The sequence below is a fragment of the Salvia splendens genome, chromosome 19, assembly GCF_004379255.2.
Source record: "Salvia splendens isolate huo1 chromosome 19, SspV2, whole genome shotgun sequence".
In the NCBI taxonomy this organism is placed as follows: domain Eukaryota; kingdom Viridiplantae; phylum Streptophyta; class Magnoliopsida; order Lamiales; family Lamiaceae; genus Salvia; species Salvia splendens.
The window spans coordinates 27,481,195-27,500,574 of record NC_056050.1 but is presented as its reverse complement, the minus strand read 5'-3'; the positions used below and the strand labels follow the sequence as shown (position 1 = coordinate 27,500,574).

The window sequence follows — 19,380 nt, the reverse complement described above, 5'->3', positions numbered from 1 at the left end:
GTCTGAGCCTGCAATTTCTTATTTGGGCTGTTTTTTAGTTTACAGATGGGCCATTCTTTTAATCTATTTGGACCGTTTTTTAAGTTTTGTAACTTAATGAATATTTGAGCTATTGTTTTTATTTTATTTGATTTGCAGTCTGATATCTTAAGGCCGTAGAACCATTTTTTGGGCCTGTTTTTATATAATGTGTTTATATTAGATAATAATAACTTGAGAAAAACAAAATTAAATTTTTAATTGTTATATTCATTTTAATGAAATTGTTGTATGGTAAATTTAATTATATCTTGAATCATATTTCGTTTTGTTTGATCTTACTTTTTTTTTGTCTATCAAATGTTGGTATATTCGTTCAAAGTTCAATAGCAACGAGTTATGTTGTTCTTGATCAACCTAATTCATGTATTGTGAATGATAGTATTATTTGTAGTAATGAGAGTATTATTTGTAGTATGTTGTAAATCAAACTGGAGTAATGTATTTTTTTAAAAATTATAAAATTTTAAAATATTGATCAGGAATTCTTTTATATATTAATTCGCTTGATAAATTCATTTGACTTCTTCTTTTTAATATAGTATATGTCTATTTTGTTAATATTTCTATTGGGATATTGGTGATGCTTGGTTATATTGTTCACATTGTGGTGCTTTTTTTGGATTATTTTTAAGAAAATCAGTTTTCAGTGCTATATCTAGAGTTACAAGTTGTGGAGACCTGAAGATTTTAGTCATGCGGCATGTGATAATTATTGTATTGTGATTTCATTGTTAATATTGTTTACAAAGAAGTGTTTTAAAACTTATGAACTACTGGGTTGTTGTTTTACTAAGTTTTGGTTCCTATATTTGAACATTTATGTTTTGTTGATCACATTTGTTGATCACATTTGTTGAGCTCTTTGTTTATTCCAACTATGTAATTTTTACTCTTTGATCTTTTCTCATTCACATTTTCTTTATTTGCATAACTTATTCTATTTAACTCATACTCTTTGATCATTAGCGTACATCTTCTCTGTCATTTATTTTATTTTTTTGTTACTCCACTTAGATCATAAATTAAAATTGTATAAGTTATTAGCATAGTTTGAAATGTTTCATCCATTAGACAATATTAAATTCTACACAATGTAAGTACACGTCTATTGTGTAAATCTTCACATTGATTCAAGTTCTTATTTTCTATAAATTCATTGATAATTGTATTCATTTTTTGAAACTCTTATGTCCCGTGCATAGCACGGGTGTTAATACTAGTAGATAATAGTAAGACAGTAATGTATTTTCTAATACAAGAAGTGTTTTTACCTCACTATTAGTAGATTAAAGTGCATACCAACACAAATAACTAGAGACGACATAGTGCTCCAATCTGGAATTATTAAAAGTACATACCAACATAAATAACTAGATACGATACAGTGCCACAATGTGGAATAGGTGGTGCTTCAGACTTCAATGATTCGGCTTTGTGCTCGGCTTTGTGCTAGTAACTAATACGAGCAAGCAAAATGGGTAGTAAGAAAGATACCGTAGTATCCGACTCCTTGAAGTAAGTGGTGTACACAAAGGAAGCAGGAGCACAAGCAATAAGGCGATGCAAGATGTGCTCATGGCAACCACAGTGATTTGGAGCCACCTGAGTTTGGTAACAACTGCGGTAACTCCAGCTGTGAAAGCCATGGACATCATGATCATAGCAACGCCGAGCAAAGGTGCCGCAAGCTCAAGGCAACGGATGACTAAGGTGGTATCACCTAACTGAGCCCAGATGAGAGCAGTGACAACAAGGATTGAAGTATACATGGCTATAGTGTCGCATAAAACAAAAACATGGAATACCGTGTCCTTCCACAATGTTGCCATGCCCAAATCAGTGCCAGTTTCAGAGCTAATGTAGCCACCAGGCATGGTGAAACCAGCTGCAAAAGTTACCGTGGCGACCAGAGTTGCCACAACCAGGAGTGTGTTTACTCTTTCCTTATAGACATTTAAGTTGACATTCACCTTTCTACCTAATTCTAAATTTTGAGGAACAGATGCAGATTTCAGAGCAGCCCATGTCAAACGCTGAAACGCATACCATGATATCAATACATGTATTCTACTGTATTCCATCATAAGATAGTTAACTAACTGTACATACATACCTTTGCAAAAGAAGGATTATGAATCCTTTCTTCATAAGCAACATCAAGTGCTGTCATGTCCTTGTTGTTAACCGCCTTTGTTTCGACACGCTGGTCCCATGTTAAGGTACTGACTATCTTAGCATGATCATTCCTGGTGGCAATATGCAGGGGCGTGTCTCCGGAATTATTTTTCATGTTTATGAGGGAGTTGAGATTTGGATTCTTGAGAACGAAACGGAACACATTATATCTTCCACTCCGAGCAGCAATATGTAGAATATTATTGCCAGACTTGTCGAGCAGCTCCTCTGCTTCGGTGGGATGTTGAAGCAAAACGCGAATGACGTCAACATGGCCTTCAAGTGCTGCCAAATGAATAGGCAGTTCACCTCTTTCGTCTCTTCTAGTTGCATTTCTCTTACATTTTGTTAGCAGGTAATGTGTTGCTTCTAGGTGACCCAAAGATGCAGCATAATGAAGCGGATTTCTTCCTTCACTGTCGCTCATTAGGATTAATTCTGGCTTCGCTTCGATTATGGCTTCTAAAACAACTGATGCATGACAAAAAAATAATAATAATAAGTACAAGAAACCAATCTAACCATTTTTCAGATAATTGAATCATAATTCAATACCAATTTTCTTCCTCTCAACTGCTGCTTGAATGGGAGATTTACTCTCGAAAAGCAGTTTTACGAGGTTCTCATCCGTGCACTGTGCAAGAATAGAAGACGCGCATTCTACAAGACCAGCTTTCGATGCCAAGTAAACGGTAGATTCTCCACGCTTGTTTAGGACATATGATAGCTCAGAGTCTTGCTGGATCAAAAAACTAGCAATTGATTCACAACCAATGAGTAATGCTTCATGCAAGGCTGTGTTTCCCATCCCATTCTCTGCTCTCAGCAGATTACGCTTCTCAGTCTCATTATGAGAGAGATGTCCCACAAGGGCTTTTACCATTGACTCGTCTCCACCTTTCGCTGCGAGATGCAACACAGTGTCTCCATTGAAATTCTTGGCCAAGACAAGTGATGGTTTCGTAGTGGCTATGAATACCACTATATCTAGTTTTCCATGTTTGGCGGCTACATGAAGAAATGTGTTTTGAGTAGGGCTCAGCCTAGACAAAATATCATCTACAGAATCACTCGATGAAATTCTATAAAGAATTATTTTGAAGTGATCGAGATCGCCATTTATAGCTGCTAGATACAAGTCAAGATCATTGTACATCTCTGCATCCACAAGCTTATCTTCTTCATAGCTTTGATTAGGGATTAATTTTACCTCTAGCTGCCTCTGGGTCATCGTCATATCATCAGATATCACGCTAGTGATACGACAGAAAAGCTATTCCAAGAAATATAAAAAATCCCAAGTCAAAATTATGAAATATAGGGGTGTGATAAAAAAATACTTCGTCCGTTCTTTTTAGTTTGTCTCACCCAAATGACCCATTACTAAAAATAGAATTCCTTTTATCTTTATTTTATTATCTCGATTTAACAAAAAAATACGCATAAAATCTCATGTCATCCAAGGAATAAGTCATCTTCCTTGTGACATATATAAAAGAGTACTAATTTCCAATAAGAACTGTCTCGATTAAAAATATTAATATAATAACATAAATATATCAACATTATGTTAATATTTTTAATACACAAAATTGAGATAGTAATTAGTTCTATATTGGAAGTTAATTAGCATTATAATGTAACCTATGTATGGATTAAAATAAAATCAATTTTTATATCAAAACTAAGCCAAACTAGATCCCTTAGATTACGGTGATCAACCATCTGGATTACGACGGATTTAAAAGGTTTATTTATCGCAATAAGAGTAAATTAGAGAATCAATCTTTTGTAGTTATATATAGAATAATCGTCGATGTTGTAGATGCATAGTGAATTGTAGATAATGAATTTGATGGCTTGCTATAATGCTTTACATATATATTTCGAATCTTGAGTATCATGTGTCACTTTCAATGACAATTTTAAAGTTAGATATTCCATAGAAAAAAATTGCAATAATACTCCCTCCGTCCCTTGTTATTTGAGAGTTTCTTTTCAGCATAAGATTTAAGTAAATTGTATTTAATAGGTTAAATCATCATAAAATAAGATAAGATAAATGATAAAGTATGAGAGAGAAGAGAGAGATTAAAGTAAGATAACAAAAAGTAATTGAGATTAAATACACCCTCCGTCCCATAGAAATAGACCATTTATGGTTGGCATGGGTTTTAAGGTGAAATTAGCATAGTAAGAGAGAATGAGAAAAAATAGTTGAAATTGTGCAGTGGATGGTGGGACCCATAAATAATAAAGAAAAAGAGAAGGAGAAAAAAGTTGCTATAAATAGATATGGACTATTTGTATGGGACGAATGAAAAAGGAAATATGACATATTTCTATGGGACGGATGGAGTATTTGTTTTTTAGTCATAAAAGGAAAATTACTAATATAACTTGGGAAAACTCAAAATGAAATGCGGCTCAAATAATTTGGGATAAAAGGAGTATTTATATTTGGGCTAATCTTAATTTCTTCTTCAAAGTGTCCGACTATCTCATCATCGAAAAAACTTATAGAAAGTCATTCATTTATATAAAGTTATACTTACAGTGGTCAACAAATCGACACCTATGTTAATAACTTAAATTTTTTTCACAACGTTAACTTAAAAAAACTTCACATCATAGTAACACAGTAGAAAATCGGCATTGATGTTAACAGGGCAGTTGATTATTGTCAAATTTATACCTCATCCCATTCCAAACCCTATGATGGGGTGCGTACTAAATAAGCCCAACAGCAATGACGGCCCATCAGCCCAAAGCCCAAGGAAGAGTATGAGTTCGGCATTACCAAAGAGTTCGGCCTCAGCCTACAGCTCGGTTGGCTCCTGCTCTCAGGTCGGCATCAAGCTCTACTCTCAGATCGGCTACCAAAGCAGTTCGGTCTCAGTATTCGACCGAACAAGGAGTTCGGCCTCAGCCTACAGCTCGGTAAAAGCCAACCAATCAAGCTCTGCTCTCAGGTCGGCATCAAGCTCTACTCTCAGATCGGCAACCAAAGCAGTTCGGTCTCAGCATTCGACCGAACAAGGAGTTATTGGACCCATACTGGATTTCCACAACTTCCAACACACCCACTACCACGTGGTGTCAACTCAGGCCACGATCGTAGGCCATGACCTACACTACATCCACGATCTTAGGCCATGACCTACACGACATCCACGACTTAGTGGTGATGCAAGCCACGATCTTAGTTCAATGTATAAATAGAACTTAGATCAGATAGAAAAAGGGTAAGCTCTCTAGAGATAAAATCATATAGCAAGTCTGTGTTGTAAGCTGTAATCCCAGATCAAGCAATACCATCTTGCCCTCCCTTCTTCCCGTGGACGTAGATTTACTTCAGTAAATCGAACCACGTAAATTCTGTGTGTTGTAGTTTTCATTCTCTACCAGCATTTACTAACATCAGAAATTCGCGGATCCATCACTGGCGCCGTCTGTGGGAACCAGAGAACAAAATTTGTGATAAAGCGAATTTTTGATCCATTTTTTCCACCCAAAAAATGCATACCAGATCGCAGAGTACCCGTATTCCTGCCCGTGAGAACCATGAGGAAGCCAATCCATCCCATAGGTCTGGAAAACAGCCTAGGGATAAATCCACCACCAGTTCTCATGGCGAAGGAACAGGCCGCTCCAAAAATCGTCCCACTGAGTCTTCCCAGCAGCCTGATTTGAATGAGGCTGTCAAGCTGTTCTTGGCTGAGAAGCAGGATGAGTTCTTAGCCTTCCTGCAAAAGAGCCAAGAGCCGAAGACGAAAACGGAGGATTCTCCTTCCTCATCCAGACATGAAAGTCACTACCGCAGTAGTAGTGCCGTGTCTTCCAGGAAGAAGAATCCTCAACCCCGACATATTCCTGTTCCTCCTCGGTACCGGAATCACAGGAGAACTCAATCTCCTCCATACCGACGAGATATCGGATTCGCCGTGTACGGAGCACTGAAGACTCCGTTCTCGGACGACATCACCCGAACTCCCCTACCACAGAACTACCGAACTCCGTCGATGACTTACGACGGGCTCGTGGACCCTCACGATTTCTTGGGACGCTATCAATATAACATGGCGAACCAGGGTCTCAACGAGGTCCACATGTGCAAGCTGTTTCCCGAGCTGCTCATCGGGAACGCGAGAAGGTGGTTCGATAGCCTCCCCCAGGGCAGCATCAGATCTTACCGAGATCTAATGGATGTCTTCCACAGGAGGTTCTTTCAGAAAGCGGAAGCCCGAATCACTTCGGCTCAGCTGCTTTCCATTCGTCAAGGTCGCGACGAAAAAATCAGCGACTTTATGACAAGATTCCACAAGGAATGCTTGCAAGTAGACGATCTCAACGATCTGCTTGTCATCTCGGCATTCCAAAATGGAATCCTGCCCGGAGCTCTCTACAGGAAGCTCGTTGAGTGCGGTCCGCAGACAGCTCAGGAAATGTGGGACATTGCGGACCAGTACTCCCGGGCCGATGAGGCAGACCGTCGCAAACGGTCGTTAGACAGCTCATCGTCCCGAGGAGACAGGAGGAAGCCCGATCATAGCGATCAGGGACATCCTCGCCGAACTCCTTTTGGCGATCAGGGACATCCTCGCCGAACTCCTTTTGAAAGGATTCAAAGGACTCCGGTGCAAGACAGATTGGGACCCCGTCTCAATCCCGAGAAGCCGCCCGCTCAGTTCGTACCGCTGAACAAGCCGAGAGCGGAAATTTTCGAACTGCACTCTGACCTGTTCGAAAAGCCAAAGCGGATGACGAAATCAGCCGCGCGCCGACCCCAGGATAACTACTGCTCCTACCATCAAGACCACGGTCACGATACCGAGGAGTGCAGAAACTTGGCTGCAGGTATCGATGTTCTTGTGAGGGCAGGGACATTGAAAAAATACCAAAGCAAGCAGTCAAAGAAGAATAAGAAGCAGAGAGGTGCGAACTGCGCTCCTCAGGATCCGAAAAGGCAGCCGGATCCCGAAGACGATGACGAGCCGCAATATGATGGAGTAATCCTGACTATTGACGCTCTCCCTGTCGGGAAGACCAAGTCGTCCCTGAAGTCAGAGCGCAGGGGCTCCAATCGAGAGGAGCCAACGCATAAAAGGCTGAAGCAGGACGAAGTGATTACGTTCTCGGATGCTGATCCCGTCCCGGCCATCTCTCCTCACCAAGACGCCATTGTCATCCAAGCCGGAGTGGCAAACAAACTGATCCACAGGGTGTTTGTGGATACAGGAGCGTCAGTCAGCATTCTTTTTAAAGAGTGCTTCGACAAACTAGAAGTGGACCCAGCTCGGCTCAGCCCGGCTCCGCTTCCCCTGAAGAGCTTCGCCCAGGAGGACACCCGCCCTGAAGGTATTATCAGCCTTCCGATCACGGTGGGGAAAGCGCCTACTAGCTCCAGTACGATGATTGAGTTTTTCGTGGTGAAAGCTCGGTCCCCGTACAACGTCATCCTGGGAAGAGACTGGCTCAACACAGTTCGGGCCATTTGCTCCACTTATCACCTCACCATCAAGATCCCTACTAAAGGAGGGATAGCGGTCATCCGAGGTGACCAAAAGAGAGCAAAGGAGTGTCTGCAAATTGCGCTTAGAAGTGCCGAGCATTCAGATCGGCACCACCAAGCATAGCAATCACAGCAGCCGGAGTCAGAGGCAATGACCGAAGTCATACCGGAGCCGAATTCGATGACAGTTCAGCTGTACGAAGACGATCCATCCAGAACGGTTAAGATCGGCTTCGCGGGAACGCCTCTACTTCGGGAAAAAACCATCCAGCTCCTCAAGGAGTACAAAGACGTCTTTGCATGGTCTCCGTTGGACATGACCGGAGTGCCCCCCGAGGTAATCACTCATCGTTTAAATATTGATCCTTCGGTCCGGCCGATAAAACAGAAGCAAAGACTCTTTGCGGCAGAACGAAGTCAAGTCATCCATGACGAAGTCCGTCAATTATTGAAGGCGGATGTGTTATTCGAAGTGAAGTATCCTTCGTGGGTGGCCAATCCTGTCATGATCAAGAAAAAGGAAGGAGGATGGCGGATGTGCATAGATTTCACCGATCTAAATAAGCACTGTCCCAAAGATTGCTATCCCCTTCCGAACATAGATAAAAAAGTAGAAGCTCTGATAGGCTTTGAAATTTTTTGTTTTCTTGATCTATACAAAGGATACCATCAGGTTTTAATGGATGAGATTGACGCTTCAAAAACGGCCTTCATTACTGATTTCGGCATTTTCGCTTATAAAAAGATGCCATTCGGTTTAAAGAATGCCGGAGCCACTTATCAAAGGATGGTAGACAAGCTTTTTCGGCACCTGATTGGAAAGGAGGTCGAAGTGTATGTTGACGATATAGTCGTCAAGAGCAAAAGCACCTCGGAGTACGAGCACAACCTCAAGTCCACTCTCAACGTGCTCAAGAAAGCCAACCTCAAACTTAATCCCCAAAAGTGTACATTTTTGGTAGATTCGGGAAAGTTTCTGGGTTGTTGGGTTTCAAAGGACGGACTCAAGGCAAACCCCTCAAAAGTTCAAGTCGTTCAGAACATGGCAATGCCGAAGTCCATACATGACGTGCAAAGGCTAACCGGATGTCTAGCCGCACTGAATCGATTCCTTTCCCAAGCAGCCGAAAAGCAACTGCCGTTCTTCAAGGTGTTGAAAAAGGCACCAAAGTTCGAGTGGGGAGCCGAGCAGAAAAAGGCCTTTGACGAGCTCAAAAGTTATCTAGCCGAGCTTCCTATTCTCTCTGCTCCAACCGAAGCCGAAGTAATATTCTTATACTTAGCGGCATCGGATCAAACCATCAGCGCGGTGCTTGTACGAGAAGAAGGCCTAAAGCAGCTTCCCATCTATTTTACAAGCCGAGCATTAAGAGGTCCAGAAACCAGGTATCAACCTCTGGAAAAGATTGCTCTAGCATTAGTAAATGCAGCAAGGAGACTGCGGCCATACTTCTATGCTCACAAGGTATGCGTCTTAACTGATCTGCCACTTCGGCAAGTGTTGACCAAACCAGAAGCATCAGGCAGAATCGCCAAGTGGGCTATAGAGTTGGGAGAGCACACAATTGAATATCTACCTCGGAAAGCCATCAAGGGACAAGCCTTGGCAGATTTTCTTGCAGAAGCAAAGTTCGATCAAGCAATTCCTGTTATTGCCGAACAGAAGAATTCTGCCAATGCCGAACTAGCACAGCCCTTGGAATCCGAAGTAGAGCCGCCGGACTGCTGGAGCGGATTCGTAGATGGAGCTTCAAACAAGATGGGAAGTGGAGCTGGTATTCTACTTGTCGCTCCCGACGGACTCCAGTTAGCGCAAAGTCTGCTCGTCAAATCTCTCAAAGTCCATTGTGATTCACAAGTCATAGTAAATCACATGTTGGGTACAAGTGAAGCTCGTGACGAGAGAATGAAGAAGTATTTGGACAAAGCGCAAAGCATCAGCCGAAGTTTCTCCTATTTTCGGATAATCCGCATTCCCAGAGCGGAAAATAGCCGAGCAGATACCTTAAGTAAGTTGGCCTCAGATCCGAGCTCAAAGGCGGAAGAATTAATGCATCGAAGCATTGATGAAGCCGAGGTACATTCAGTATCCAGCTCGCCGAACTGGATGACGCCGATCTTGCAGTATCTGGATCAAGGACAATTGCCCGAGGATAAGAGAGAAGCTCGGAAGATCACGTGCCGAGCACTTCGGTACGAACTTCATGAAGGAGTCCTCTTTAGAAAGTCTTACCTCCAGCCGTTATTGCGGTGCGTAGGACCAGAAGAGACGGACTACATCCTCAGAGAAGTTCATGAAGGATCGTGCGGTAGCCACATCGGAGCCAGAGCTTTAGCTAAAAAAGTTCTGAGATGGGGATATTATTGGCCAACCATGGTACAAGAGGCAGTGCAGCTCGTCAAGAAGTGTACGAAGTGCCAAATTCATGCAAATGTCCCAAGGATGCCGCAGACCGATCTATACACTATGCAAAGCCCTTGGCCTTTCATGCAATGGGGCATAGACATAGTGGGACCACTTCCTCAAGCTCCTCGGCAAATGAAATTCCTTATCGTTGCCGTGGACTACTTCACGAAGTGGGTGGAGGCTGAACCATTAGCTACGATAACGAGCTCAAAGGCATTGGACTTCGTCTGGAAGAACATAGTATGCCGATTTGGCATACCCCACATCCTCATCTCGGATAATGGGACTCAGTTCACCGACAAGACGTTCAAGAATTGGTGCCAAGAGCTGAACATTCAACAGCGGTTCACTTCGGTCTCCCATCCCCAAGCAAACGGACAAACGGAAGTAACGAACCGGATTCTGGTGAAAGGGTTAAAAGCTCGGTTAGAACAAGCCAAAGGACAATGGGTAGAAAATCTCCCTCAAGTCCTATGGTCCTACCGAACTACACCCAAAACCTCCAACGGTGAAACTCCGTATAGTCTGGTGTACGGCACTGAAGCCGTAATTCCGGTGGAGATCGGCGTACCCAGTCCCCGAACTCTAAATTTCTCCTCAGAAATGAATGACGACGGACTGAGAGCAGAACTAGATCTCGCCGAAGAAAGAAGAGAATTGGCGTGCATAAAAGCAGCCAAGTATAAGGAGCAAGTAGCCCGGTATTATAACCAAAGGGTGAAAAAGCTTCAATTTCAAGTGGGAGATCTCGTCTTGAGAAACAACGAAGTAAGCCGAGCAGAAAAGCTGGGCAAACTCGAGCCCACATGGGAGGGTCCGTATCGGGTGTCAGAAGTCCTCGGCAAAGGGTCTTATAAATTGACTCACATGTCAGGAGAACAAGTACCCCGAACATGGCACGTCTCCAACCTCAAGAAGTTCCACTTGTAAGAGACAAGGTCCGGTCAGTCTGTCTTGTGTCTAGTTCGGTCATAGGGGTACATGTTTTTATTTGTTTGTTTTTTACTTGTAAAAAGTTTAAAGTTTTTTTTCTTTCATCTTTTTCATTTTTCTCTATGTGTTTTGTCTCTATGTGCTTGTCGTCTCTTACAAATGGTACCAAGGTATATCGTTCTTTAAAGACTGATCCCCTTTTTAGATCGATTATTAAAGACTATTGTGAGTCCAAGCTTCTAAGGAGGATATAAGACCACAATTCAGCTTAACAAGCAGTCCGTCTGAAACGAACTGCAATAAGCCAACGATTGTGAGTCCAAGCTTCCAAGGAGGATACAAGACCGCAATTCAGCTTAACAAGCACTTCGTCTGAAACGAACTGCAATAAGGGAAAGTCCGATCCACGCGATAAACCTCGCCGAATTAGGACGACCAAGTTCGGTCAAAGAAGTTTACCTCATAAGACCGGGGACGACCATGTCTAGTCAAAGAGGTTTACTGCATAAGACCACTTCGGTTAACTGGGAAAGTCCGATCCACGCGATAAAACTCGCCGAATTAGGACAAGGGAAAGTTCGATCCCGGCGACAAAAATCGCCAAATTAGAACACAAACCAAGTCCGGTCAAAGATGTTTATTTCATCAGACCAAAGACGAGTCCGGTCTAAGATGTTTATTTCATCAGACCAAAGACGAGTCCGGTCAAAGATGTTTATTTCATCAGACCAAAGACGAGTCCGGTCAAAGATGTTTATTTCATCAGACCAAGGACCAAGTCCGGTCAAAGAAGTTTACTTCATAAGACCAAGGACCAAGTCCGGTCAAAGAAGTTTACTTCATAAGACCGAGGACGAGTACGATGAAATTTTTTCGCTAAGCTGTAAATACACAGTGTTAGAAGCGAAAACAAAATTTCATTTTTTCAAATCTTGTTCGGCATACAACTCCGCTACCCTACAAAATGGCGTTACGCTATTACAAAGGACTATTCTACTGTCCGGGGTTGCTAAAGTTGAGCCACCTATTCACAAAATCCTCTGGAAGCCGAGTTCGGTTGTTCCGAGCAGATGAAGAATAAGCAGGTCGACGAGATGCTATCCTCGACCCAACACCTCTTCCGCGAGCCCCAGAAGCTCTAACCCCTCGGCGATGAAGAGTCTCTGCAATAAGCATCTGCTGATCTTGCTCGCTCATAGTCACAACTCCTCGGCGAATTTCAGTCCGTCCCTGTCTTGACGATTCCGGTTGCTCCTGAGCCCGTTCTCGTCTTGACGTTTCCGGCTGATCCGGAGTTCGTTGTTGACTTGGAGTAGGATTTTGAACAAGGGAACCAGAGGCTTGATCTGGAGTGCGAGCATCTGTTGGCGGGAAATGCCTAAGGAATCTCTCGATTGCGGGACGCCGGGAAAGAATGATGTCGTACCGAGAAGCCCAGCGCCGTAAGGATTTCACAACTTGTTGGCAAGCCGAGCTCTCCAGCGCATTGTTCCTCCGGAGTACATGATATTCCTCCCACAGTTCGTCAACTCGACTCTGAATATCTGATATGGTCACTCCCCCGCGCACACGGATGTAATCCTCGTACGCAGTCCTCTCAGCAATAGTCGTATTCAGCTCGGCCTCCAGATCCTTCTTATCGGACTCTAAGTCCTTATTATCGGCCTCCAGCTTCACTAAACGAGCCAGAAGCTCGTCATTCTTCGTCTGATCGGCTATAGCTCTTTTCTCAGCTTCGTCTAAAGCCGAAGAGTACAGCCGTTTCCAGTGAAGTATATCCATCTCCTTGAGTACAAAGCAGCTATATTAGTTCGGCAGCTGTACCGAGCAGATAGTAAAATACAACAAGAATAAAGGCGAGTATGAAAAGCTATACGAAGACAAGTGTAGAGAAGAATTTTTTCATTCACAAGGAAAATTTTTTACACTAGGAGGGCTTCAAGGCCATTTTACAAAGAAGAAACTAGACTAAGAGAAGGGAGACGAAATCATACTCCGCCAGCTTCGTCTCCGGCTCCCTGGTCTGGTTCAGCTTCTTTCTCCTGAGCTACCTCAGCCTCGGCCTCGCATCCTGCCGGCCTCGCCTCCGCCTCCTGATCGGCTTCCTTCTCCGGATGCCCGGCCCGCTCGACTTCGGCCTCCAGCTCCAGCGGCTCGGCCTCACCCTCTCCGTTGTAAGTCGAAGCGGGTGAAACGGGTCCCACGGAGGCAAAGATAGCCTCCAGGTTCTCGTCCCGATCAGCTCGACAACTCCGGACTCGGTCTGCAGAAAGCAGGACCGAGGATGAAGCGAGCTCCTCAAGGAGCGGCAGATTCTGAAGCCGAGCTGCTATCTCTCGGCTGTACAGAGGCAGCACGACGTCGGCCCCCTGCTCGCCCTTATCGGTAATTAGCCTTACCAGACTACCGACAAAGGCCGAGAACTGGCTGCTCAAAAAGAGTTTCTCCGTGTAAACACGGAGAGCCTCCCCCTGGGCAGCCACGGCGGCAGCCTCCTTCTGAGCTTCCCGGTGCTTCGTCTGCTCTTGCAGGATGATGAGCTGGTTTTTGGCTGACCGGGCTTCATCCTGAGCCGAGATCCTAGCAGCTCGGGCCCTCTCAAATTTGGCCTCAGCCTGTTCGGCCACACTACGAGCAAGATGCAACTCCTTCTGCATCTCCTCGTAGTCGTGGGATGCTTTGGAGAGCTCCACGGAGACGAGCTTGGCTCTCTGAAGATGAACAAGGAAAAAACTCAACAGAATGGCCATCAAAAAATGTGGAAAAGAAGCCAAGTCAGAAAGCTTACCTCCACAAAATTCGTCGGCCATTGAAAAGGCTCGGGGACGTGTTCCGGGATGTCTGCAACCACCTCGGAGATGACCAGGTCTTTCCCCGGCACTCTTGGGGACTCATGAAATTTCCCCTTCCCTTTAGCCGAACACGACTCCGGCTCTTTCGGATCCGAAGAAGAGGTTCTTTGCCTCTTCGGATTCTTCTCGGCTTCAGACGCCGAGCGAGGGGCTCTCTGCCTCTCCGGCTCCACAAGCTCGGAGGACTTTCGGATAGCCTTGTTCAGCATATACACTGCCAAAAAGCAAGAAAGCAAGGTTAGTTTTCTTCGTTAAAGCAGTAGAGCATAAAGATAAAGAGAAATCCTCACCCTCGGCCTCTTCGTCCGAAGACGAGATGTCGAACACGACGTCGCCCTTGACGAGCTCAGACTCCGTGTATTGTTTCCTAACTATGGGAATCTTGTTGAGCTCGCCATCGAGCTCGTCCAACGGTTCAGGCCGAGGATGACGGATAACGGACTTCGGCCCTCTCCAGGGAAAACTAGGAGCCGCGGTCCTATCATAGTAGAAGAAGCGGTTTTGCCACTTCGGCCACTTCGTTTTACAAAAGGCCCTAAAGGGCTGTACAGGGATCAAGTAAAACCAAGACCCCTTCCTCTTAAATTGAAAGAATTTAAGGATCGCCTTCAAAGACAAATCCCTTCCTAACCTACGGAGTTCGGCAGCGAAGGCCGACAAGTGCCTCCAAGAGTTCGGAGTCACCTGGCCTAAAGGAAGCTGAAAAAAATCTAGTAAATCTATAAAGGCAGAAGGGAGGGGGAAACGAAGCCCGCATTCTAAGCAGGCCTCGTACACGGTGGCATAACCCTCCGGCGGGGAGTCAGCCCTATGATCACCGTCAGGTACCACCGCCTTCCCCCCAGGAAAAAAGTATTTTTCGGGTAGGGATATCACAGTATCCTTACTCAAAATACTATGGAAATACTCTACGGTCTTCTCCCCGGACTCTTTCCGGCCAGAAGACCCCTTACCGCCTCTCCTAACGCTACCCGACTCCGAAGAAGAAGAAGAAGAAGACATTTTTCTTACTTTTTGAAGGTGAAGAAAGTCTGAAGAAATTCTTGAAATCGGAGAGAGAATTTTCGCAAAAAAGAGAGAGTGCAGAAGAAGCAGTCGCAAAAGTGCTTCAATGATGAAGAAAGAGCGTATTTATCAGATTCGGCGAAGATTTCAAAATCGTCGCACCGTTTCGAATCCCACCTTTTCAGGATTCAACGGCCGGATTTTACTGTCGCATTTAATGCAAGGCACGTCCCCTGACATCAGCCTCCCCCTTGCCTTTATCCAGAATGCCGAAGTGACTCACTTCGCCGAAGTGAATCACTTCGCCCTTCGGGGGGGGGTAGTGATGGGGTGCGTACTAAATAAGCCCAACAGCAATGACGGCCCATCAGCCCAAAGCCCAAGGAAGAGTATGAGTTCGGCATTACCAAAGAGTTCGGCCTCAGCCTACAGCTCGGTTGGCTCCTGCTCTCAGGTCGGCATCAAGCTCTACTCTCAGATCGGCTACCAAAGCAGTTCGGTCTCAGTATTCGACCGAACAAGGAGTTCGGCCTCAGCCTACAGCTCGGTAAAAGCCAACCAATCAAGCTCTGCTCTCAGGTCGGCATCAAGCTCTACTCTCAGATCGGCAACCAAAGCAGTTCGGTCTCAGCATTCGACCGAACAAGGAGTTATTGGACCCATACTGGATTTCCACAACTTCCAACACACCCACTACCACGTGGTGTCAACTCAGGCCACGATCGTAGGCCATGACCTACACTACATCCACGATCTTAGGCCATGACCTACACGACATCCACGACTTAGTGGTGATGCAAGCCACGATCTTAGTTCAATGTATAAATAGAACTTAGATCAGATAGAAAAAGGTTAAGCTCTCTAGAGATAAAATCATATAGCAAGTCTGTGTTGTAAGCTGTAATCCCAGATCAAGCAATACCATCTTGCCCTCCCTTCTTCCCGTGGACGTAGATTTACTTCAGTAAATCGAACCACGTAAATTCTGTGTGTTGTAGTTTTCATTCTCTACCAGCATTTACTAACATCAGAAATTCGCGGATCCATCACCCTAATAAATAAATAATTATTTATACCAGCACGAAAATAGAACATTTTGTACTATCATTCACTAAAACTTCAATTTTTTTACCACGACATGAAACAAGATATTTTTTATAAATAGTGTATTGACTTTAAGTTATGTAATTGTGCCGAAATCGGAAGATGGTCTTTCCTAGGGTTTACATTTCCATTAATTTTTATTTGTGATAAATACGCTAAAGGCAAATTATCTAATTTGTGATATTAGCGTATTCAAATTGAGGAATAGTTATTGGTAAGACCGTCAACAACTGATAACTCAATTCATACAACAACTCACCTTTCAACTATAATGTCAACATATCACTCAAATCTCAAACTATACTAATTTCTTAAAATTAAATTAATTAAACATCCACAATTACATAATTTCAATTTCTTAAATTAAAATTTTAAAGAGTTTACAAATAAAGGTAAATTTGATTGGTTGGTGTTATTTGGTGATGTATTTATGTAAGAAAATTGAATAAGATATATAAAATGAATTTCACTCTTTAAATATATTCATTATGTTTATTTCATACGGAGTACTATATTAATATTAACTCAACCAAACACATACATGCACATGGAAAATGCACGCTAGGTAGTTAATGAGTAGTGTCATATCATAATCCTATAAAATGACTCTTTAAATTAGAGAATTTCTTTTCTGCACATTAACTAAAGATTTCCTTATGCAATTTTGTGTATTAGAATGAGATTTCTCGAAACATATACTACTAGTAAAAAATTATTCTTTTAAACAAGTTATAATTCAGCAGCCGACAAATCGACACCAATGTTAATAACATTAAATTTTTTGACAAAGTTAACATAAAAACTTCGCAGCATATTAAGACAGTAGAAAATCAACATTCATGTTATAAACAGGACAGTTGATTATTGTCTAATTTATTAATATCTCATCTCGTTCCAAACCCATGAAAGTAGTTGTAATATAGTACTACTGTACTATCGAAACTCCAAAAATCAAATAATAATAGTAGTAATAAAAATATTCTAACCTCTGAAATATCGTCCCGCTGTGATTCCTGGTCATATTCGGTAAGCTCCTCTACAATTGAGGAATCTTTCATCTCATCTTCCCCCTTGGGATCTTGGACCACATTCCCTTCAGACACACTTTCCATATTTTCTTCTTCTTGTTTGTTTTCCATGAAAGAAGATACTGCGTGATGTGAATCAAATTGTACATTTTTATTCCCCTAACTTTACATGATTTATATAGTTTGATGCTTGCAAAAAGTATGTTTTGTGGTGTAGGAAGATGAATGAATGGAGAAGCAAGGAATGAAGCTCGGATGGTGAAAAAGTTGTGCGAAAATTCCAGCAAATACAAGAAATTGGCCACCCTGCCGGGTGATTTTGTAGTTGTAAAATTCTACCGGCCGGGTAGTTCATTCTAACTGCAATTTCAGCAGTTTCTCGGGCAGTTTCATGATGGAAAAAAGAAAGAAAAGAAAAGGTTGCAGAGGTGAAGGGACATAGAGGAAAGGAGGAGAAAAAGAAAGGTGGGGAGAGAGAGTGAGGTGACGTTTTTTAGGGAGAAGAAAGGTGACGTGAGGGGGCATTAATTATTCAATAAAAATTGAGGAAAGAGATTTGACTTGGGCGGCGACAAATTCAGAGAGGAGGAAGACGAATTCAAAGAAGTTTCGGCCATCATTCCGACGTTCCATTTCCGAATCCCAATTCCACTCAACGAGAGCATGCTTCCTACGGTTTTTGTTGCATATTTCACCATGTTTTTAGGCTAAGCTCTCTATGTTGCTCCAAGTTGTAATCTAGGCTTTGTATGAATGTTTTTACACCATTGAACTCATTTGTTTGATACCAACAATGTGCTTAATGTTATTCACTATGTTTTTGGCTAACAATGTAGTGTTATTATTTCCTTTGCTATTGTCTCTTTAACATAGTTTAGGATTGTACGATTGTTGGTATGCTATTGAATTAGAATTGTTCAGAGGATAATTTGATAGTGGATTAAGTATGTGATTATAGTAGATGTTTATTTCTCTAGCGCTTCCGTAGGAGTTGGTAAACATTGAAGATTAGTTCATGGAACAAGTGTTCAGCTGACTTTGAACTATACGTCGCAAACATGTTCAGTGCAAGCGATTAGGTTGATTAAGTAATCCCGAAAATGTGCTTTTGATATAGGTGTAGATCCATACAAACTTAGTGAGCAACTTGGAGTGACATTTTTTCCCATTCAAAGAGTCCGTCTTTCGTTAACTAGTAGCTTTATTTTATTATTAGCTTATAGAAGTCAAAACCTTTCGATCAAAATCCATTTTAGTATGTCTTTTACTTGTGTTGGAGTTAAATAAACTTTACCTTCCCTGTGGATCGACACTCGAAATACTACATTCGATTCTGTATTCTTGCAGATTCGTGGTAATATTAGAGTCAATTTATTAAACTTGTGTGAACTTTACCATTAATATTTGAACTCGAAAATTACACATCACTGCGCCCAATGTTAGCCCAAATACAAAAGAAGTAGTATGATCCTAAATTTAAAACACTTTGCTCAAACAACATCTTAGGTCCGCAAATTCATATCCTAAAGTGCTGTTCGTTTCATTACACAAGATAATAGTGTGATACGATATGAATTAAATTAGTCATATGGGGTGGTACGAGTAGTCGGGAGATACAGTATTATCTTGGTACAGTTGAGACGTGCAGAGATACGTTGTCCCTAGACTAAGCTTTTGAGAAAAATGACAACTAAAAAAGATACTAACATAAATTCAAGTAAGAAAATGGGCAATCAATCAAGAGATAAGAATAAACATAATTTTAAGACGACCCCAATTAAGAAACAAGATTGTATCTTTAAAACTTCTTAATTATCACCATAGTGATGAAACAAAATGTTGCCACTTTTTATTCGAAATAAACAAAAATTCTAAAGGTTGTGTTGCGTATAAGAGAAAAAAAAAAGGGGTGTTGCTGAATTTGTTTATAAAATTACTGAAATGTTAAAAAAGAGAGGGAGAAGAAATGAAACCTTGATGAAGCAGAATTTCCCTTGAATTGAAAGTAGATGGACTGAAAAACTGTGATGGCTTCAAATATAAAAGCAGGAATTTAGTTTCTTTGCAGCAACAAAAACGACTGTGAATTAAATGTTGTCAAAATCAATAGCAAATGCAAGCTGTACATCAATTTTGTGACTCAAAATTTTTGGTCCATGATGGTAATTGCACTTATCAAAATATTGAATTGTTAATTTGTTATTCATATTGATACAAAAAAGTTCAGATATAATAGTACAAAAAGTTCACATTTATTTTAATATATATATTTCTTTGTCTAAGTAAAGTACAAAATAGTATAAAGTAATAATAAAATTGTTT

The 19,380-nt window shown here is 42.2% G+C and overlaps 1 protein-coding gene across 1 annotated transcript; it reads right to left on the bottom strand.

Annotated features, from left to right (window-relative positions):
- Positions 1-1,272: 1,272 nt before the first annotated feature.
- LOC121778792 (protein ACCELERATED CELL DEATH 6-like) lies at positions 1,273-19,131 on the bottom strand. The gene is made up of 5 exons (XM_042176190.1): positions 19,032-19,131; positions 17,017-17,180; positions 2,773-3,490; positions 2,156-2,688; positions 1,273-2,075 (listed from the first exon to the last, which is right to left on the bottom strand). Exons 2-5 carry the CDS (start codon positions 17,167-17,169, stop codon positions 1,461-1,463), a joined length of 2,019 nt encoding a protein of 672 aa, XP_042032124.1. The 5' UTR covers positions 17,170-17,180; positions 19,032-19,131; the 3' UTR covers positions 1,273-1,460.
- Between the last annotated feature and the right edge of the window lie 249 nt (positions 19,132-19,380).